The 24,226-nt window shown below is 40.6% G+C and overlaps 1 protein-coding gene across 1 annotated transcript in view; it reads right to left on the minus strand.

Annotated features, from left to right (window-relative positions):
- The window catches only part of rgs3a (regulator of G protein signaling 3a), a 167,589-nt gene that overhangs the window by 137,379 nt on the left and 5,984 nt on the right, over window positions 1–24,226 (minus strand). The window contains 8 exon segments of the mRNA XM_034095308.1: window positions 3,837–3,924; window positions 6,378–6,438; window positions 9,620–9,688; window positions 9,999–10,093; window positions 10,179–10,237; window positions 12,279–12,329; window positions 18,812–18,860; window positions 18,862–18,916. Of these exon segments, the coding sequence (XP_033951199.1) occupies window positions 3,837–3,924; window positions 6,378–6,438; window positions 9,620–9,688; window positions 9,999–10,093; window positions 10,179–10,237; window positions 12,279–12,329; window positions 18,812–18,860; window positions 18,862–18,891 (502 nt within the window). The 5' untranslated portion in view covers window positions 18,892–18,916.

Raw genomic sequence — 24,226 nt, forward strand, 5'->3', positions numbered from 1 at the left:
CAGTAAAAGGCTCGATTCAACAGATAATGTTTCCTTGTAAAGATAGGTTGTGTTCAAAGTGGATATGTCATTATAGGATTATTGACATTTATTGACATTGTTCTGGTCTGACATTTGATACTTCCGCCTGGTTTGTCACAAATACATTAAAGAAAATCATGTCTTAGGATAAAATAGATACAGGCCAATTTTGTATTTTTCCAGTGCAGAAGAGTCACATAAGGAGACAAATGTATTCTATAGCCGTGTGTATATGGGAATTTAATTGTTATTTTTAGATCCAATGATTAAAGTTGAACTCATTCACAAGATGATTGTTGACTGTAACTGATGCTTGAAGTTTTAGCTAAAGTGTATCTTGATTGGGGCTAACGAAAACAGTTTCATTTTTTTACCACACCATGGTTAACTATCTAATCCTAAACCTTAATTCTTGAATCATTTACCACCTTAAACATTTGTAATGTTTTCTCATTATGAACCTGATTTAGTTTACTGAATGTACTGAACTTTTTGCAAGTATTTTCTGCATTTATGTAAGAAACAGTAAACCCTTAACATAATTCTACTGTTGCGTGCCGGCTGCACCTCCTTCCCCCTGCAGGGCTATGAGGTTCTGCCTTATCAGTGCATGCATACCACAATTTGCATAAGCGCTGCACGAACACCAAACACACAAACTGACGAACAAACACAGGACCAACTACAGCTCCTTCTTAGCAACTTGACAATAATGATATATCCCATAAAAAGTATGTTGAACCTGAAATTAGATATTCAACTCCGATAGATACACTTCCTTACTCGCAGCATAAATATGGAAAAAAAACGTCCAATTTAAATGTGGTAACATAACTATTAAAGACTTAAACTTAACTTCCAGCTCACTTAAAAAGTACATTGAAGGTTGCTACATCTAAAACAATAGATAAAAAGTGTTATTTCTTTGCTGCTTCTGCACTATTGCTAAGAGTAGTCGAGAGTAAGCATGAGGACAAGCAGCAAAAATGATAAATCACCTTTGAATCTGAAGTATTCTTAGAACAGGTTGAGCCTGCCAAGCTCCCATTATGCTTCTACTCAATCATGTAGTTGCAGCGTTTTCCTTAATGATATCATTTATATATTAAAATCATGGATAGCTATAGGCTGGTAGCTAGTGACACAAGAAATAGTTGGTTTATTAAAAGCCTTTTTGCACTCTGCCACAGTGTCAGGTTACATAAGAGATGGACTGAGGTCACATGACAAAGATGTGTTGGTGTCAAAGAAACAGTGATGACTGAGAGGGAAAGCGGTGGTGGGGAAGTCGATAGGGACTTGGCTTGGCAACTGGAAGGTCACCAGTTCAAGTCCCGGAAAGACCAAGTGCTACCGAGGTGTCCCTGAGCAAGGCACCGTTTCCTACACTGCTCCCCGGGCGCCGTTCAAAAATGGCAGCCCACTGCTCCTAACACAGGATGGGTCAAATGCAGAGAAACAATTTCCCCACGGGGATTAATAAAGTATATCAAAATCTAAATCAAAAAATCAAAAGGCAGGTGAGAAAGTAAGGCGTGAAATGGAAAAGGCTCAAGGATATTCTCAAACACATGGATAACCAGAGTGAAAAAGACTGAGACAAACTGTTGTAATGAATTGGATTTTGGTCATTTCCATGGGAGTGCACGTTACGGTGCTTCAGAGCCTCCATGGCCTACATTCTGCCAGCTGGCAACACATGAGTATGCCCCCACTGTCCGCCCCCTCAACACACACACATGGATCAGATGAGACAGTTGTGGGGCAGTGTTTCCTTTGGGAGGGATGAAAACATTTTACATCCATTTACACAGCATGTTGGTTTTTCCCTTTTAAGCCGTGCCATCTTAACCCTTAAGACTTCCATTAGTTTCCTCATCAACTGTGACTACAATAACTACACTTATGTTATAGTAAGTTACAAGTATTCCCGACTGTGTAACCTTTCAGTATAAGTATAAAAAGCGTCCTCAGTCCTAGTTGATACCCGTGTCCCATTTCCAACCACGGAAGTATAAAACTCATTTTAAAGTTGCATGAGGCAGAGTAGCCTAGCTCAACCAAGCGGTGTAAATTGGGTTGGGTTAGCTAACGTCTTATGATATCAACGTCATTCTCATAACCCTGAATGGAACTATGTGAATTAGCTAAGTACTGGGAATAAGAAGGGTTGGAGGGGAAAAGGGTCAAAAAGGTTTGTACATATGTGTGTGTACAATAAGATATGGTTGTACTGTTTGTACTCTTCTGCATGGGTAAGCTGCTTAAGGGGTCTTCCATGGAAAGCAATTGTGACCAATTAAGCTTAGCATGAGAGAATTGGACGAAAAATGGACAGATTAACAGCACACGCAGAGAGAAAACAAAGAGATTAAAAGATATGTCAGCAACAATAAAAGCAAAATGAGTAGAAATATAAAGAAGGTAAAAGGAATGAGCAATAATGGGGGGAAAGAAAGGTGAAAGAGTGAAGAAGAAGAGGAAGAAAGTGCAACAGCGAGTCACACATTCCAAAAGCATCCAAAGCAACAAACCACTTCACAATGCAAATCAACATGCAACTTTCTAAACATACTCATGTGCAGTGAGTACAAGTATGAAAACACAAACATAGTACTCACCTAGTCTAGGTTGCCCTTATGGCTGGCACACAGTAGCATACCTCCAACACACACACACACCACCAACGTGAAACTACGAGTAAGAGCAAACATAAGTAGCAAGAAAAGAAGCACTCGAAAGGTGGTGAGAAGAAAAATCGATTTCCAAACAAATGTGTCAGTGTGCGTGTGCGTGTGCGTGTGCGTGTGCGTGTGCGTGTGTGTGTGTGTGTGTGTGTGTGTGTGTGTGTAAAGATGTGTGTGTGAGTGAGGTGGGTGTGTGTTAGTGTGTGAGAGGAGATCCACTCCAGCAGCGGACGGTACGGGAGAGCTCTGTCGCTCACTCTCTTTCTCTCTCTGGCAACTGTGACGTGCCAGGGTTTAGTCCAGACCCCTCCCTCCCTCACTCCCTTCCCCTCGCTCCGTCTCTCCCTCATTTGCTCTCCTACTGTCTTAATCCCTCGCTTCCAGTCGCCCCACCTCCAGACCCTCAGACTGATGAAGACTTAGAGCTGTGAGCACACACACAAACATGTGAGACATACATGGATATGACATGTACTTACGGTGCTTAAGTTAACTTGAGTTCCTAGAGTCGCCATGTTTGGTTTTATTTGACCCTCACAACCTGCCGATTGGCCAGGAGACTTCATGTTATTTTATCTTTTTGTACTATTTTGATTTCATTGTTTTTCTAAACTATTATATACTTTTATGTTCATCATTTGTACAAAAAAACTGTGATGATGCCACTTTGATAAGCGAGTTTGGGAAGAAGAAATATCATTGTTTTAATACTTTCTTACAGGGAGTCGATAGCACTTTTTCCTGCAAAGAACATTCTAGGGCTTAATAATTACCATTGTGTAGCTTCGATAAAAAACATGTTCCTGAGTAAAATATAAATATCGTCTCGTAATAGTCTCACCATGTTTTAGATGTCACCTTTTTACATCACATATTTCCCTATTCATTAGTACGGACACATTTTAATCAAATCAAAGTTTTATTTATATAGCACATTTATAAACGATTTTTGGTCGAGCCAAAGTGCTGTACATATAATAAAAATAGCCTACAGTAGTGACACTTTACAGCAAATACAACAGCACAGATTTTTCAGAATATCAGTATGAGAAAAACGACACCCTCTATCCTTAGATCCTTAGATTTTAGTTAAAGATTAGTTAATTAATAATACAAAATCAAACTTACCAGTGGGGTTGTTGTGTTGTGTTGGCACTTTAAGATGCTTCTTCCTCCCCAGCTCTTCCCCAAGTAAGAAGTACCATCCTTGAAATTCCTATGGCACATACACAAAGAGTGACTGGGGTGTATGTGTGTGGGGGTCTAAGCTTGGGGATCCAACTTAATGAGAACTACTTTTAAAATAAATTCTTCATGTGAGCATAAACATGTTGTACAGAAACACACAAACACACACACACTCGCACACAAAAGGCCAATCCACACACACTGATTCAATGTGCCCGCTCCTCCAGGGCAGCAAACACTGAATATACACACTCACTACTCACAATGCTTTAGCTTATTTAAGCAGCTGATGCACTTGTGCCCTGAGAGCCAGATGGTGACTGTGTGTATATATATATATATATATATATATGCGTGTGTGTATGTGTGTATGTGTGTGTGCTTGCAACTCCTGTACTGTACGTGTGCTATATAAAGTCATGCAGAAAGGTCTGATTTATAATCCTGATGATGATGTGAGCACAGTTTTGCAAAAAGGGACATGACAACATTGTTTTAAGGTCATTAGAGATCTTACTTTATGTCTCAAATGTATTACAGCACACACACAAACAGCCTCCTCTTTTGTACTAAATAATGTGATGCCATGGACAGTGACAATAATCTCCGTTTTAAAAGCATCTTATCTGAGTAGACAGATTTCTGCGGGCTGTGGGACAAGGGGGGAGGACGGACGGGAACTTGTATAGAGTATGGGGGAGGGGAGGGCATATGTCCTGACGGTCAGGGATGGATGTATCATTCAATATTACCGTGTACATTGGACAAAGGGGGGAAACAGCAGGGCAAAGGGAGATGTTAGTCAGGAGGGAGACATATGAGGAGGATAAAAAGAGAAAGCAGGACATGAGAAAAGTAAACACAAAGAAGCAAAAGGGTGCAAACAGATGACATGAAGTGACAGGCAAGCAATGCAGGTAACAAAAATAACACTCATACATGTAAGCTACGTAACAAGAGCACAGTGGAGGGAAAGAGAAAGGAGGGAAGCGTTTGAAAGAAGGTCTGAATAATAAATAAACAACAGAAAAAGAGTGTATGGTAGGGGGGATAAGACTGTGACTTTGAGCTAAATCGTCTGCATTTCAAGCCAATTAAATATTCATTGGGATAGATGTAAAGAAGAAAAAAGCCATGAGCCCGACTAAAATAGAATTTCTTCCTGTTGGTTGTTTTTCCTCACCGATGTGGGCGTTATTTGGGATCAATAAAAAACACTTACTGTGGTGATGAGTTAAAGAGAGATAACATGCAGCTGTGATCCCGATTTGTTTTCCTCTTTTTATTTCTAAACACCAAATTAAGAACTGTATGTCAATTTGTCAGCTAGTCTGAGAAAAGACTGCAAGAAAAGCTTAAAGCTAAATAGCCCAAATGAAAGGCTTATGGAACAGAAATAGACAACTGGAGATCACTTCTCAACAGTTATGAGGGTTCTGGTTTCCTGTTTTCTTTCAATCCAAAAAATACACACATATTATGTACCGGTGGAGGCCGAGAAAGCAGTTGGATACAATATTGTTGAATAATTCAATTGTAAAAGGGAATAAACTATGAAGAGCAGTTATGGGGACCAACTGTACAGTGGAGGAGAACCTATTATAAGCAAAAGGGCAACACTGAACTCTTGGACCTCACATTTAATCTGCCATCACCTGGGACCATTTGAGAAGAAAGGCTCGGTGCTGTGTTCTTCTATATTATTCTGCGGGTGTGTTGGATGAGGTGGTGTCACCCTTTTTGTTTCCCGTCTAGGGATGGCACTGCCTGCTTGTCAGTCGACCACATTGTTTCCTACTGAAATATCTATAAGATGGATTTATATTAAATTACAAGTAAACTTGCTTGCCTAATACCGGCACAACTAATAACAGTTAAAGCCCACCTTAGATGCTAAAATAGTAACTTATTCTTGTTTCGTTGTATTTGTATTCACCCCAGCTAACCACATAGAGCCCTGAGCAACAGAAAGGAAATGTTCAGTATTTGTGACGAGAACTGGATGTGCTGGTCTTTGACAGATCCAACAAAAGCTGAAAGAAGGAATCAACTTAGGGCTTTGTGTCTGCCGATGGGTAACAAACGCCATCTTGTTATCATTTCAGTACAACTGATATCAAAAGTCTCCAAAGATATTTGTTTAGTATAAAGAGGCATTACTTTCTGCAATTACGTTAAACAAATGTAACCTTAATGTAGTAGGAAAAAGGCACTCCATGCCGTAAGGCGCCTGAATAATGAAGGCATCTGTGCTTGGGTGTGTGACCAGTGTGTGACCCATAACATTTCAGTAGAGCGAGTGACTCACTGTGTCTGCTGGACTGAAAAACCCCTGATCCTCTGAACTATCGAGGTCACTGGATACATCCACACTGAGCTGAACTTTTAGATGCATGGTCTAATGACTGGACGCACATGTAGGTGGAGGGGAAGTTGAAAAGACAGAATGACTTTATTCCTGTAATCTCTGTTTGAACTCACCTTGCCTGGGTCCATAAGGGAACGCACGCCAAAGCTCATGCAACCCAGCAGTGCACTCATCCTGTTTGTAGAGAGAGAAACAGAAAGAATAAAGATGAAGGATACAAATATATATACCTTTCTCGAATTAAAGCAAATGTGTTCTCAGGTTTGGTTTCTGAAATGTGTTTTTTATCCTCCAAAAGCATTAAATCCCATGAGCCTAACATATCAGTATGAAGATTTATAATGTTTGTCATATAAGTGTCAGATGCTTCACATCATCTGGTCCCACATTACTGCACATTCTTAATTATTACAAAAAAGAGGGGACAAGATTGATCCCTTGTGTACAATCTGTGTCGTAAGAGGAATAGTAAAACATGAAGTTGATAAACAAAACAATAACTACAAAGTTGAAGCTATAAAATGAGAAATATATGAATTCTGACATTGGACCAATGTTATGGGAGTCTGTGTGTGGCGGTGGTTGAGGGGGTGGAGATGTTCAATTATGCATACATAAATGAAAAAAATGTTCTCGACAACCTCCCAGCTGGACAGGACTAATGCAGCTGCGGATTCTGTTCTCAGGGCAAACTGGCTGTCAGCACAAATGAACACCTTTCTTGGCTCCGCTCAGTAGAAGGAGCCAGTGACCGAAAGAGCTCAGCAGCATTGGCAGATTGTTCACAATGATGAGTTTTATAATAGCTAATTTTATCAAAACTTCCAGCTAGCGCCTCTGTACATCTGTTCTTGGGCAGAGTGGTGCATTGAATTAAAAATGTAAGTTGGCGTGCTAATGCTTTAATTGGAAATGTAAACATGCTGGTGTTCTGCAGGTTTAGAATGTCATCATCATTTAACACATAGGCAAGCTGACATTTGATAAAAAAAGGACTTAACCCTAAGTAAAGAGGCTGATTGGAATGTCAGCACTTTGCAGGTTCTTTGAATGAACCAAGGTATTTGACCAATTAAAATGTTGACTGTGATGGCACTATATGGAAAGTTAAGGGATCACCAATGTGATTACGTTGAGTCCTGACAAAACATGTTTTCCCTCATTTTCATCCAACTGTTTTTGGGAAATATCAATTGAAACCACAGCTTCATGGTGTGTAATAGATGGTGTGTGTGTTTAATAGATTAAAAGACATTGGTTCACCAAAGTCATTAGTATTCATTCTCTGGGCACCATAAATATCTGTACCAAATTCACCGGTAAATCATCACATACGTGTTTAAATTCCACTTAAAGCTAATTTAGCATCCTTTAGCTGCCTAAAGTCAATTTGCCAGGTGCCCTAGTACTTTAAGTTACTTTTACGTAAAATAAATGATTAAGGCAGCAGCTTTTCTAAAGGGTTAATTGTTACCTAGACAACTGTTTATAGTGTTGTGATTTCTTTCAAAGTGGCCTGGTCAAACAATGATTACACTTTGAAGACTAGAGCTTCCATTAGCGATGGAGCTGGCAGAGTCTCACTCACATAACACTTGTTTGGTATAATGTGGATCGTTAGGAGATGAGAATAAGGGATGATTGAGCAGGGGAAAACAGAAAAGGACATTGTGATGCCCTGGGTTAATCTAAATCAAGTGCTGCTCCTATCATCAGCCCTACCCTACTCTCTTAAGCAATGCTTTGTGCCTGTTTTGATTTACACTGATGTCCTTCGGTTGGCTACAGCAGCACTTTGGCCAATGTTCTGTAGTGTTTAAGAAGTTTGGCTGAAGAGGCACTAATGCTTACAACTTCTCCACAGCACAGAAGAGGGGAACGTTGAATAGGCAACGTTTTATTTGGGGCTAGAAATAAAAAGTGATTAAAAATAAATCATTTGGGTAATGATCAACCCTGAAGAGACTTTAGGTCCTCATTTCTGCTTGTGGTGCATACATGTGGTCTGCAGGTGGTCAGGTCTTTCTTTTATTTAGATGTTGATGATCATGAGCTGCTTCTTCAGTTTATGCAGACATGTCTGCGGCCTGATAAGAGAACATGTTGTTACTCAGTTGCTCTTTTTAACAAAGGAGTGTTTTGTAACTTCAGCAACCTCGATTAAAATTACATTCAAATGCCGTCTGCAGAAAACAAAATCCAAGCAGCATCTGTTCTCCACCTCACCGGTAAATGAGTGCATGCAACAGATCTGACTGTTACATTTAATATATGACATAATTTGATGTTCTTTTATTTGTGATCGATTTCCTTGAGGTTCTAAGATGTATCGTTTCCATAAGATAGTCCTTGGTCGACAGAGCACCTGGAGAACACATGACTATGTGACATTGCTCACGGTGGATTAGAAGTATTTGAAGAAAGCGTGCAAAACAAATCGTTGTGCATCATGTTGCTTCTGAGCCATTTTTAGTAGGAAATGGGAGCTTGTAAGAGTCTACCTCTCGTAGTCTATGCAATACTATTGTTTGGAGAAGGGCAAACTGCACACTGTTTTCAAGTTTTTAGGATAATAAACTGACAAATATAATATTAAACCAACCAGCATTTGGATAAAAGCAAATAATGTTCAACTATTTGAAACATGTGTTCCTACTGGCTTTTCCCAATAAATACCAAGTGACATTTGGTGTGAATGAGGCTTAATTGCTTACCAAAGATGAGTAAATCTCTCTTAATCTGTGTCCCAGAAACTCTCCCAACAAGGTCTTTATCTTTATAAGCATTCCATGATCTTAACTCAACCACTCATGTAAGCCTGCCCCTGTATACAGTACATCTGTACACGTCGTTTCAAACAGCTGCTGTATGTGACACTATGCTTTGAATCAACTGAAAACACAAAGAATCATTGGAATTGGAAAAGGGGGATATCTGCATTATTGCCAAACGTAGTGTTCTTCAGTGTTTCTACCACAGAGCAATGTTTCATCTGTCCTCTCAATAAAACATTGCACAAGAGATGTGTGACTCATTCAACCATATGTCCTCCATCCCCAGCAATGACCCTGTTTCATCTTTAGTCTGGTGAGTCAGGGAGGCGAGAGTAACACATTCACTCTGCCAGAGTGAACACACACACACACACACACACACACACACACACACACACACACACACACGCTGCAGAATCAATTATACAATGTGTTGTACTGCTCTACTGGGAGGCTTTTTGCATGTTACAGCTTCTTGTAAAGATAAGTTCAAATAGGAAAAAGACTCACAAAACGATTATCTTTGAGCCACTAAAACCATCACTCTCCCCACCAACATCGTCAACATTCCCAGCAGGTACCTCGATGTGGAGTCAGAGTTCCACATTGTGAAGAGCAGTCTCTTATGCAGGTCCCCTTCACTGACAACACTGAAAACAAAGAAGAAATGTAGTTTCCCCTCACTTGTTTACCAAGTTAATCCTTGAAATAACATCTGTTTGGCACTAACAACATCTGAATAGAACACAACTGACTCAAAAGCAGTGTGTGTAAAATGCTAACGTAGACATTGATATGTATCATATACAGTGACATAATGTCTTGATGTAATTGTGTAACACACATTCAATCTCAGTTATGCAAATCTGTCTTACACTTAGGATTCAACTGAGTTAAACTACCCTAAAATAACATTTTTGAAGGTGTGCTGCACTTCTGTAACATTGTATAAAAGCTTACAAGTAAAAGGTTTGCAAGAAGATGGGGTTCCTACACTCAGGAACCATCCGACTCTTCTGTCTGTCGCTGGGATCGCTGTCCGGGAACATGCCGATCTGAATAGGACAGCAAAACAAGTTCACACACTTTAATATTCACAGTTTTTTCTTGAACTGTATAACTCTGTAGAGGGCTACATACCTTAACATAAGAGTCACATGACCGCTGGCAATCCTCCACAATGCCCCTAGCCTCAAGAACTGTCAACACATACAAAAAGAACTGAATAAATTAGTTGCATTAATTATGTATATGCTCATCTCATTTTTCAGGAGCTGCGCAAAGTGTCACTAATAATGAAATTCAACTGGACCAACGAATGCCCTGCTCCACTGCGGCTCAGAATACTGTAAGAGTAGTAAACAATATTTCAGTAAAAAGGGAATTTTGCTACAAATATGCAATCAGGTATACTCTGCATGTGTTAGGAGTCCAGTGAGCACACGGTAAAATGTATGGGCCGTCACATTTAATATAGCTTGTGTCAGCTTCAACTCGGGAAATGCAGAATCGGACCCGAATGCAGACATATAGGCAGAGTGGAAAAGATTAATGATTTATTGCCACAATGAAAGTATATACAGGGCCTACAGGCAGCTGCAGGCAGAGAGATACAGATACAGGTTACGTTTCATGTTTAGGGAACAGAAGGAAAGTGGGATAGGTGAACAGGGGAGGTCAGGTGAGTATAGGACTGAAGGGAAAGGGGTTATAGCAGGGCAGGAAGGAGAATATGGATGTGGAAGTAGAGAAAAGGTTTAAGGGAAGGGAATGGCAGGAGACAGGCAGATTGTGACAGCTTGAATGAATCACATTAACTCCACTCGTGGTATGTGAAGAAAAGAAAGAGGATGTCTGTCTGCTGAAATAACAAGCAGTGAAAAAGATTTGTGAGATTTCCAATAACTACAAACCAGACTTTATAGAAACAGCTGCTCAGTAAATCAACATCTGATGCATGTTTCCCGCTCTCTTTCTTGTTGCCAACCAAGCCATTACACTGTGGGTACTTTATCCCCTGCCAAAAAGCAGCATCAAATGAAATTCTACTGGCGTTTATGTCCACATGGGGCTCAAACACCTCATGGATCAAGAGACAGGAGGCTGTCAGAAGTCTCACATGGTTCAGTCTAAAGGCATTTTCTCAGGATATGTTCAAAAATGACCTAAATGTCAACTTCATACAAATCAAAACACCAAATATGATAATAAATAATCATTTCTGATGACCTCGGACTCTTCGTCCATTTCACCTGAAGACACATCTTAGAAACGACATGCAAAACACATAGGTTTCAAATGCAAGTAACTCCGGGTCTATGATCGAGCATTATTCGCGGTGACAAAACATTGAATAACTCTTTTTATATAAGAAAACAGCTTTCACTCTCATTGAAATAAAAAAGATGTACTCAGTTTTCACTTTACTTTGTGGGTTAGAGATGTGTTGATCAAACTCTGCGGTATTCTTTAAGGACACAGTGATGTTGTTGTATTGAGTTGCATTATTGGGGGCGGTGGTGGCGAAGTCGATAGGCACTTGGCTTGGCAACTGGAAGGTCACCAGTTCAAGTCCCGGAAAGACCAAGTGCTACCGAGGTGTCCCTGAGCAAGGCACTGTTCCCTACACAGCTCCCTGGACGCCGTACATAATGGCAGCCCACTGCTCCCAACACTAGGATGGGTCAAATGCAGAGAAACCGTTTCGTTACATAGTACCTGTACTACGTAATGACAATAACTTCAATCTTCTTCTTCTTCTTCTTCTTCTATTATCTCTAGAGGGTTTTTTTCATAATATTCTGTTCCCCTCATTTTGAATAATTAGACATTGTATTAAATTTGTCATGGATGGGTGGACAAAAAAACATCTAATTTGGAATCTGATGAATAAATGGCCATTCACTCGGAGAAATGACAGGGGCACAAAAGACCTGAGAGAGGACACAGAGAATCACAAACAAAAGTAGAAGCGTGCATGACTTGGTTGCTGGGAGACCAAATTAAATAACCACTTAAGTTAGATCAATGTGCTCAGCTCCCTACCAACGCCTTTTCATATTAATGGTCTGCTGTCGTGATTAGACAATCTGCACTGTGCCATTCATGTGCTGCAAATCATGTGCTCAATTTGCCTTGCCAAATACATTTTAATATTTCACCAGCCTCATAGTGCAGTCTTTCAAGTGGTCAGAGTACATAGTGTTTGGCCACAGCAGTGCAGCCTTTAATAGGACTTACCACTAACAACAAGAACTTCTTGCTCCTGGATGATTGACAGCTTCAGCTGACCTATTGAAAACAAGAAAAGGAAGGTTATGACAGTTTGAGACGTATCATTATTAGACGTAATAGTTTACATTTAAGTGGAAAAATAGAACACTTATTTGCATTAACTTGTCATTGTGAAGTAAATGAGGATTTCAAAATGCAATGGCTGTAGAATAATGACAAGAATCAGCGTTATCAATCTTCTCGTCTAACTCTCAGCAAGAAAGTAAATAACCAAATCTACAAAAATGCCAAAGCCTGTTTGTATCACTATTGATAAAAGGGCTTAGTTTTACTTGTAATGTAAAAAAAAACATGTTTGGTTAGCATGACTTATCCTGGTCATTAGACAAGGTTGAACTTGACATCATTTGAAAGAGGGCAGCAGAGGGAATGTGAGCAAACAGCTTGGAAAGTGCAGCCATCATGTGTCAGTATTTCCCCTCCCTCACTCCCACTTTGTCTGCCGTTGTTTCCCTTTCCTGTAAGTCTCCTAGCACTGCGAAGGGCTCTAGGAGACTTGTTAGTCATGTTGACATGGCCAATGCTAACATTGGCTTTGTGCTCCTCTAAATTAATCCTGCTGCTCATAAGAGCAGAGTCAAAAAATTCAAATGTGGGAGCCTTGTTGTGTGATAACGCTGCTGGCACTTCAGCGCTTGGGTACAAGGGATGTTTGTCGTTCCCACACTGAACTTGGCATAGGTTTGTGCTGCTGGCTGAGGTGGAAGAACAAAGTGAGAACACGGTTTGAAATATCTTGCGAACCTAAATTTTAAGAAGGAGCCTCAAAAATGGCAAACACAATCTGTACCACACTGTAGTTATAACGGTAAACAGGTTCTTGTCACTGCTGGGAAATCCATCTTGTTTAAATGGTTAAAAGGTATCCATGTTTGCAGTAAACAGTCAGCAGGAGCTTTATTGATCCTAATGGAATTTTCCTTCATTCTCAACACTGCAGGTGATGCATGCTAAGTCGATACATTGCTCTAATTGATAAATACATTAGCCTGCTTTGTAACATCAGCTCAAAAGGGATAAACATAGTTATTTATGGGTGATAACGATAGAAGTGGTTCCAGTGGTTTTCAAAGACAGGGGAGAGAGAATCTAATAAATAGTAGGCACAAAAGAGAAAAAAGCAGATGGCCTGTAAGAATGGAACAATGATATTTTGGAAGCAAAGGTTGCAGATGCGAGTGTAGGAGTGAATTAATAGGGCCTGGCAGACAAGACAGCGCTGTGGGTCAACACATGCATAACTGAAAACACACCCACGACTCACGCACACCAAAGCAGGAATAAATGGCCACTGTGCACACTGCTCCGAATGCTCAACCTCTGAATAAATCACTACGACTTATGCACGACTACCCAATCCACTCTAATCAGAGACATTTCCATCATGAAGTTCAAACGCCTTAAACATTTCAAATGTATGAAATGTTCCAAAGTTCTACCAATATTGATGAATTTGACATCTGAAGACACATTTGTGATTTAGGGTTGTGTGAATAATTCAGAATTGACTTGGATCTACTGAGGATCTTTATCACGTGCTGTTCCCAAATCCCTCCTCCATTGCTTTGTCTCTTCAGAAATACAAAGAGATGCCATCCTCAGCCATTCTGTGTTGATGTGTTTGGCAAGATTTAGAGCTAGGTTGGATTAAAGATTCCAGCCTGCTCCTGGGGAAGGAAGGTCAAGGTAACACAAGTATTTAGTGTCAGAAGAAAGGCCAGCCTTACAGAGAGAAAGAGGGTTTAGTAACTAAAATAGTGCAGCATGAAGTTTTATAACAGTGATCCATCAACAGTAAAAAGTACTTGGATGAGGCATAGCGGGTAATAATTACAGAAGGCAACATTAACTAGTGTGCTTTAGAAAACATACTACTTGACTACAAAAGGTGAAAGAGGCTTCATTTCTTAGTGTTTGCATTTAAGAGAGGCGCAACGCTATGAAGCTTCAAATGAAAAGATGAAATTCCCAGAAACCTTAATTATTTTTACTTCCTCTCATCCTATAAACACAGTCAGTTTGCAAACATAATTAGTCTCCGGTATAGGAGAAAGATGTGAACGGTGTCTGAGTTTGCAGACTTCCACTCAAGTCAAAACGCCAATTAAACCTTCAATTATGTGCCTTTGAAACAGCAGACTATTATTAAGACATTTTGTTTTCAATCAATAAAGCCAATGTCCATGTTCAACACGTTGTCCTCAAACTTCAACATCAAGTAGTGTTTATCATCCTTTCCTCAGTGTTGTTTGTGCAGCTATTTCCCAGAAGGTTCTGCGTTGAACAGATAAGTCAGATGCTGTTGTTATTCCTTTGTCTGCATGAGCTAGTGTTTTTATTTCTGACTTAACACCTTTTATAAATTGAGAGAAATGTGGTTTGTTAAATACTGTGCAGCATGTTTAATCAGTATGTAATGGAAAAAGAATACAGAGATGTTTAAGAACAAAATTATGTAAGACAAAATGATGTAAGACACTAACATTGATGTTGACAGTGAGTCACTCGCCATCTGAGTATTCCCACGTTCACATGTCAGCCCAGTTAGTCACCATACTGCTGTCCAGTAACAAGACATGAGCCCAGCCACGTCACGCTTATCTGGAATCAATTTGGTATAAATTACAGATATTGATGAATGTGATTTCTTTATAAATGCAAACTTTAAAAACACCACAGACACATTTAGACAACATGTACTTTGTGTGTGGCTCCCTTTGCTCTGCCAAAGGCAAATCGAAAATGTCATCCAACCATGTGTCAGATATTGTGGATGAACTTCAATATCTGTTATTTCGTGTCCATTTGGCCACATTCTGTCAGACAGCATTTGAAATGTCCTACTCGGTCATTGCAGCGGGCGCTCTGTCAGTGTTGCTGTCACTCAAAATGAAGCTACCGCCATCTTCCTCTGAGGCTTTAGTCACGTTGCAGATAACAACCCAGTTCATGTCCTGATCTTTGTCAAGGTGTCCTTGCACCTTTCCTACAAAAAAGACACATTCAATTCTTGTTTTTTGAAGTACAGAATGTAATCGAAAAAATAAATCAGAAGGTCGTGTTGTAAAACTGTGTGTCTTGGTTATCCTGTACCTCCCACTCCCTCTCTGTGCTTTATTAAGCTTTGCTGCTTCTCTGTCACATTTGCATTTGAAAACCTGTGCCCCACCAGCATCCAATAAGGCTAACCAAGAGGACACTGTTGGTCTTTATGTGAAAGTTAAAGTAGCAATTATCAGCAGAAAGGAACAAAAAATGGGCGGGAGTTAATCCATGTCCTGCAGGGACATGCACAGGTACGGGCTAATGTTGCCCGGGCAACAGCCCGTTTGCCATTTTTGTCTGACCTGCCCCTCTGGAGAGAGCGAGAGTTTTTTTTTTTTTTTATTACATTACATTGCATTTAGCTGACACTTTTATCCAAAGCGACTTACAATAAGTGCATTTGACCAGGAAAATACAAACTTGAAGAAAACAGAATCATATAAGTACATCAGGTTTCATAGAGCCAAACATTTCAAGTGCTACTCAACTGGCTTTAGATAAGCCAGTCCTTTATTAGTATACAAGTGCTTTGTTAGTAATTCTATCGCTCGAAGTGGAGTCGAAAGAGATGAGTTTTCAGTCTCTGTAAGGTGTGTAAGCTTTCTGCTGTCCTGATGTCAATGGGGAGCTCATTCCACCATTTTGGAGCCAGGATAGCAAACCCACGTGTTTTTGCTGATGGGAACTTGGGTCCCCGTCGCAGTGCGGGTGCAGCGAGCCGTTTGGCTGATGCAGAGCGGAGTGCACGTGCTGGGGTGTACAGTTTAACCATGTCCTGGATGTAGGAAGGGCCAGATCCATTCGCAGCATGGTACGCAAGTACCAGTGTCTTGAAGTGGATTCTAGCAGTTACTGGATATATTGTGGCCGAATCAACATGATAAGCCCACAATTAGTCCCTTTTTCCAGTTTAGAGCAATAGCCCCTCCAAATGTCTGTGCACGTCCCTGATGTCCTGTAACATTTCTCTGTGAGAACGGGAACTCATTTAAAGAGTTTGGAAACTGCTGTGTATAGGATTCAAAGTTCCCTCTGGGGCGAGTGCCTATTCATCCCTCAGGGAGAACAAAGAGCAGATTAGATGAGACATTTAAGGTGTCCTATTTCCTCGCTGAATTTCTTTAACGGGCGCATTATATAACTTCCCAAAACTCACCTTTCTCCGTTTTGGCTGCCAGAAACCAGTGGGATGGAGCTGCACAACTAATCAGACGAGTAGATCAAAGTTATTGTGTCCATTTAATCCATAAAAAGGGAGACATCGATACTCAGATACCAATATGACAGATGCAACAGCAGAGCACTGTTTGATGGTTTCAAAGAGAAAGGTCTGAGGGGATTTAGTATTCATTATCTGGAAGACATTTCATATTTCTGAAAGGCCTTTGCCTTTGTTTAATAGTTTTTTTAATCGGTAATGCTCTGTGCACTTTAATCATAACCAAAAGGAACTTCCATCAATTACACAAGATCTCTGGCAGGCTTATCTGTTCTGAGGATAAGAAAAAGTATTGGTCCATGGAAAGACATTTTTTGTAAATAATGTGATCCGAAAAAAGCACTAAACTCTGACTCATTTATTTTGTAAAATGCTTATATCTATATATTAATAATAATTGCTTACATTCATTAATGGAAAATCTTGGAAAATCACACTCTTATTTAATTATGTTTGTTGTTTCTCAACAAGATATGACATTATTTTTTTGTTTTTGCCCAGAGCAGGAACCACAAAAATAGGCTATTGCGATCCACACAATGTTTGATATATTGTAACAAAATGATATTCAGAAATTAGAACTTTCTCATTTCATTTTCTGTAGAAGCACTTTTTGAAGTCCAATTCTGATTTCTGGTTTGTAAATTCATCATCAGATAAAGGGTAAGAATAAAGTACAGTGATTCCTTGGAAGAGATGTATCTCTGAATAATATACATAAAAAAACACTATTTATCTTTAGGCCTGGAAACCCTCTTTATACTTTCAGAGCTTTTTTATCCATTCTCCAAAGTCTTATCTTTTGTTCCTTGTTCCTCCCCTGACTCAGGCTTTGCCTCATACTCCATTCAGTGGTGCAGTGATCAACTCTGCAGTGCAGGCGCAACTGTCAAACAAAACGTAGCATAAGACACAAACGCTGAACAAACAAAACCTTACTTGGCTCGAACCACTCCAGTCAGAATTATACAAGATCTGTCAAGTTACTTTACATTTTCAGGCAGCAAACGGAGACATTTTCTGTGACTATTAGGCAGCAAAACCACAAACAATTCAGTTAGAACACGTCTTTGTGTGAAGAGTGGTTTGTAGAAGGGAAACATTTTCTGTTAATAAGACACACATTCTCAAGGGGAAGTAAAAACCTTAGGTTCTGACAAAATATACTTTCTGGAAGAAGTCAAGCTCATGGCCAAGTTTGACCCAGTTCTGAAAGGGCACCATCAGAATGAGCTAAGTAAGTCCCCAAGAGGGCGGATTTTCCATAACATGACAGATATCAGAATTGAAAGATTGAGTTATTATTTGAAATGGAATGCAAGATCTCAGAAGCAACTAGATTATGATGCTGAGGTAAAACAGAAATAAGGTAAAATAGCAAAAAGGCTTGGATGTCAGAGAGAAAGCTACCAATGGTGCATCAACATTGTTTCATGCAGAAATAAAGGTTTCTTCTCTTGGCCTGATCTTCCAAAAGGCAAGGATAGCTCTAGGGTGCATGTCCTTTAATATACTAAATAAAGACCTGACCTATTATTGAAACACTAGTGTTTCAAATGCACATTAAAGCAGTTATTTGTTGTTGTACAGAAACTACGTGTCAATTTAATAAAAAAATAAAAAAACAGATACACATCTCTGATTATTTACAACAAAGCTGCATGGAAATGAATCCTCAGATGAGTCCTTTAAATCCAGCCACAGTCAGAATTGTAGACTCATCATGACACCCACACACATGCATTGCAGGCATTACAAACAAAAGCCAAACCCAACATCTATATATGTGTGTGTGCAAAGATATATACTGGATAAAGGATGTGACTTTAGTCCTAGAGTAAACAGTACAGGTGCAGTTTGAATAGCACCCTCCATAAATTATTCAGGGTGTCACCAGATAAGCAGGGGCAGCCTCATTACTAGACCAAAGGACTTGTTGCAACTTCAAGGTCACTTGTTGCTGCGAGTAATTTGCGTATCACGTTATACGCGCTACAGGATCGAGTGTCTGTGCTGGCAAAACCACAATCCTTTCATATCATTTGGACACATTCCTTTACAGTTATAATGCATTTAGACAAACAGATATTCTTTTGTATCCTTTTAAATTGATGCCGTTATAAACGCATGCCAAAAGCATCATAACTATCAAACAGTAAAGCCTCAAACCATGGTGTATTTTCCTGCACAAAGACTTTAACATAATAATCCTCACCATGAGTATTGAGGAGGAAGGACGGCGTCTCAGATAAGCTGGCGGGGGGGGTTCCGCAGGAAAACTCGGAGACGGGACATCGTGGGGAGAGCATGCTAGCTGCCACTGTGGAAGAGATGGTTTCATCAGCTACTGAGATGAGGACTAGAAACTTGATGCCTGTGTGTGTGTGTGTGTGTGTGTGTGTGTGTGTGTGTGTGTGTGTGTGTGTGTGTGTGTGTGTGTGTGTGTGTGTGTGTGTGTGTGTGTGTGTGTGTGTGTGTGTGTGTGTGTGTGTGTGTGTGTGTGTGTGTGTGTGTGTGTGTGTGTGTGTGTGTGTGTGTGGTTAAAGAAACAAAGTGGTAGTACAAGAAAAATTGATTTTAAATCATGAAATGCTAAAACGTAATGTCTCTATATGTTATAATTCATGGTTAAGCCAGCGGAAAGATGGTCAACACTAAATGACAATATTTGCTGGAATTCAGCTAACATGCATGTTTTTAGTTTTCTCATATTCACAATTGGCACAAAAGACGACAGTTTTACGGTCATTCTACATACTGTATCACTGAAAATGTCACAAGCTTCCTCATTCACACACGTTATGTAGCCTCTGGCCATGGTTTTATAATGATCTTCCCTGTACTAAAATGTAGCTTGTAAAGGGCAAAGAGTAATACTAAAATGACTAGATTAAATACAGTTGGCTATATTTTGAGTGGCACCACATATCAAATCAAAGTTTATTTATAAAGCATATTTATAAAGCACATTTAAAAGCGATGTAAGGTCGGGCCAAAATGCTGTACTGTATGATTGTATGTAATAAATACTACAATCACATAAAAACACAATACCACAATCACAATAAAAGACAATAAATTACAACAGATATATAAAAAACACAGGGAAAAGTCAGGAGTCGTACTCCGCTCTGACATAGCACCACATATACATAAAATAAATTGCAGGGTTCATCTGAACATACACTACCTCTGTCTAATCTGCCTGTTTATTGTTACTAATCATCCACCTACTGGTGACCGATGGCTTTGAATTTGCAGTCGAACAATATTGTTACAGCAAAGACTGTTTTCTATTAAAAATACAGCCATTTCCTGGTTTCATATGGGCTTGTTTGTTTTTTACATTTGAAGCTGACCAAAGCCAATGTGGGCTACGTTCATTGTACTCCCAGTCCCTACAACTGCCAGCTTTTAGATGGATTTTCAGTCAATTGACAAATGTTGACAGACAAAAGTGTGAGAGCACAAGGTTAGCTTTACAATGCCTGCTCAGTTTCAAAGGATTGATCTGGTGGTTCCCATAAAGTCTTTTACCATTTACTTTATTGGTTGTTCTCACGATAAGAGTACCTTCCAGAAAAATTATCATAAAACATCTTCTTTTCTTGAATATCAAAGATATGTTTGTCATTCATTCAAAGAAAAAGAGTGGATTTTTGGTAGAAAATATGTCATAGTAACAAGGACAATATAATTGTCACAAAAACGGTCAAAGATAAGAGACAAAAACATGTTTTTTTTAATAGACAGATTAAATCATCAATGCAGATTGAACATTGTTGTGGTTGTGGCAATAATCCAGATTATTTCAGTGAGATTTAACACACCTCAGGGTGAAATGTGACACAGCAGTGATCACAACAGCACATTATGTTGACATCTTGCCCAGCGGCAGTGTACCAGTAACCCAGGGATGAACCTTTCTGCTAATCCTGATTACCAAATGGCTCACCCACCAAGAATCAAGTTTATTGAGGGGGATGAAATAAAGCCAATGTCGAAATGCATGCAGTTTACAACACTATGTCCAAATTTAAATCAGCAAGTATTGTACACACAGAATGCTAACAAAAATAGCATGCACTCAGATAACCTATTTGGGGCTCAGAAAGAATATAATTATCTTTTTTTGTAGTCTCTAGTCCCTTCCTCGGGACTTTAAAAAGTCACAATCCTTTTCCATCTTCCTCTCATTCTGTCCCTCCACAAAAAGTCCCTGATTCATTTGGGTCTTATCAGTTATAGTGAAGGGAAAACAAAAGAGTTTACTGGAACTCAGAAGCTGCTTCCCTAAAGGGGAAACTGGGCAGATAAAGCTATGTTGGCATGGCACGGTCTGTGTTAGAAGACATAACTCAATTTCTGTCAGTCCCCCACTTAGATACAAAATACACAAGTGCTTAGGACTTTTTAACAGAAGGAAAGACCCTTTGATACTTGATTAAGTACTAAAAAAAAAGAAAATCTTGACAAAAGATTTACTCGTATATTTGAATGTACGGGCCAAACTCAGAGACATCTGTTTGACCGGTTATGCACAAACTTGACTATTTATCAAACATCTCATTGTGTGAATATTTTGTAAAAGTTCCAACCCAGGTATCAATCCTACTATACTGTATGGTCGTATTATCAATATTGTGGTAGTTGGTAAAAAAAAAAAAAAAACTATATTGTGATTGTGAATTTTTTTCGTGAAAAGGGAATCCTTTAATCAGGATGTACAGGAACCTTGTATTTATAATGTTACAATTAAATAATTAAAAATCAAGAATACAAATCTTTACATCAACTATTCCTAAATTCCTTTGGATTCAGGCATTATAAGTTAACATTAGGTACAATTTGTACAAGGCAGACAAGTGTGAGGAAGGGGCAATAAGAGGTGCACCTGGAAGAGGAAGGAAGAGGGAGACTTAATTAAGATAGTAGAGATAAATAGAAAAGAGCAGGACATGTTGCTCGAAGAGATGAGTTTTCCGTTTGTGCCGGGAGATCGGGGATGACTTTGCCGTTTTTACTGGGGGTGAATTGTTGAAGTAGAAGAGAGGAGGATGTGTGCAGAGATGTCCAGATTGCCACAGGGGACAGCGGAGCACCTGCTGGCTGCACACAGCTGTGGCTGCTTCGTCAATTAAGAGAGAGGCACACTATATAGGTCTATTGAATACACAAACATGTAACAGATCAGGCTGTGAGGCACCGACATGCTACATTCAGAACAAATTCTTAATGAAAGATGACATCAAAATGAAGGAGATACCGTTCAATAATATTATTTTAATCTCATCATCCGAGCTGCCCCATTAATTCCAGGTTTACATATTGCATTAATAAACAGCAGTCCTGATCTAATGGCTAAATATTAATCACAACAAGCAACATGTCAGTCCAATTTGTAGACTGAAAGTTCTTAAAGTGACTTCAAGGAAATGATAGAATCTGAATGATGTTAATGGAATTTGCAGAATTGATATCAGTATTGTTTTCTTTACAGCTACACTAGAAGATGTTAATGTAAGTGCAGAGTAACTCGCCTATTCAACACAAATCTTACCCATGTGAAGGTGACTATAATTGCAGTCGGTTAAAAAGGTAAAGAGGACAAATCCCAATCAAAGATGGTTGTGATTTCTAATTTTAGATATGAACCATATAGACTCACACGTATTCATTATGCTCTCTTTAATTCATTGTAAAAGGAGATAAAATATTGTCTACAGAGGTCTTAACTGATCCAGATGTGTTCCTTCTGCTTCCACTGTATCTGAAACACTGCTGACTGTGCAGGAAGCTTTGTGTTTCAATTAGTCTGAGACTCAATGTATATTCCAATTAAATACAATCTTTATCATCCACATCCCGTGGACATCACTCAGTGTAGCTCTCTTTTGTCTGCCATAATACTACCTTTTTTATACAGTAGTATAAATAAATCGAAGACAAATTAAATTGTCACGATTCTCATGTTATGTCACGTTTGTAGTTTTGTTTTGTTGGTGACTGAGTTCAACGGTGAGTGTTCCGTGTTGTCATTCATTTTTCAGTATCCTTGAAATAAAGGTTTTCTCAAAGTTATCTGCATTTGGGTCCTGCTTCCTTCACTCGACCGTGACAGAACGACCCAACCAGAAATGGACCCAGCAGACGATCCTTTTGAGGTGGAGCAGCAACATTTTTCTTTTCCTTTGGCACGTTGCTATGATTGGTGGAAGGAAGCGTCCAGTGTTCGGCTGAAGGAGGCCGCTCTGGTAGAGGCGCACCGGTTGGCGATGGAGAAGCCCGACTTGGTGGAATTCTTACCTGACTGGATGTTGGACTTCCTCTGGAGGTGTGATTTCCAGCCTGCTGACTACAAACGTCTCGGAGTGGTCCGTCTGGGGTCAACCCATGCTTCTGTCCCAGTTCCTGCTCCTGTTCAGGAGTCATATGCTGGAACTCGTCAGGCTTATGGAGGTCCACGGAGTATTCAGGCGGCTGCTAAAAGGAGTCGTCGCAAGGCCAGACTAGGAGCTCGGGCCCCAGCAGCCATGGTTCCAGTCCCAGTACAGGCCCCAGCAGCCATGGTTCCAGCCCCAGTACAGGCCCCAGCAGCCATGTTTCTGGCTTCAAAACCGCCCCACACAGCCATGATCCAGGCTCCAGAACTGGATCATACAGCCATGTTTCCGGCTCCAGGGCCGGCCCCAGCGGCCATGGTCCCGGCTCCAAGACTGGATTATACAGCCATGTTTCCGGCTTCAGAGCTGGATCTTACAGCCAGGATTCTGGCTTCAGCAGCCATGATTCTGGCTTCAATTCCGGTCCCCACAGCCATGGTTTCAGCCCCAGTTCTGGCCCCAGCAGCCATGGTCCCGACCCCAGCTGCCTTGGTTCCAGACCCAGATCTGGCCCCAGCTGCCACAGTCCCATCTTGAGTTCCCTCCTTTAGTCCCTCCTTTAGTCCCTCCTCTAGTCTCTCCTCGAGTCCCCTCTCTAGTTTCCCTCTCGAGTCCCCTCTCGAGTTCCCTTCTCTAGTTACTCCTCTAGTCCCCTCTCTAGTCCCTCCTCGAGTCCCCTCTCTAGTTCCCCTCTCGAATTCCCTCCTCTAGTGTCTCCTCTAGTCCCCTCTCTGTTTCCATCTCAAGTCCCCTCTCCAGTTCCCCCTCGAGTTCCCTCTCGAGTTCCCTCTCGAGTTCCCTCTCTAGTCCCTCCTCTAGTTCCTCCTCTAGTCCCTCCTCGAGTCCCCTCTCTAGTTCTCCTCTCAAGTCCCCTCTCGTGTTCCCTTCTCTAGTCCCTCCTCTAGCCCCTCCTCTAGTCTCTCCTCTAGTCCCCTCTGGAGTCCCCTCTCCAGTCTCCTCTCGAGTCCCCTCTCGAGTCCCCTCTCAAGTCTCCGCTCGAGTTCCCTCTCCAGTCCCAATTCAAGCCCCTACGCAAGTGTTGTTGGAGGTTCCGCTGGGGGTCCTGCCAACTCTGTGTCCTGTGCCGTTGGAGGTCCCACAGAATACTCTCCTGCCGGGGGTCCTGCCAACCCTTTCTCCTTTCTCGTTGGAGGTCCCGCCGTCCACTCCCCTGCCGGGGGTCCTGCCAACCCTAGGTCCGGTCTCGTTGGAGGTCCCGCCGTCTGCTCCCCTGCCGGGGGTCCTGC

Source organism: Pseudochaenichthys georgianus, chromosome 12 (genome assembly GCF_902827115.2).
Source record: "Pseudochaenichthys georgianus chromosome 12, fPseGeo1.2, whole genome shotgun sequence".
In the NCBI taxonomy this organism is placed as follows: Eukaryota; Metazoa; Chordata; class Actinopteri; order Perciformes; family Channichthyidae; genus Pseudochaenichthys; species Pseudochaenichthys georgianus.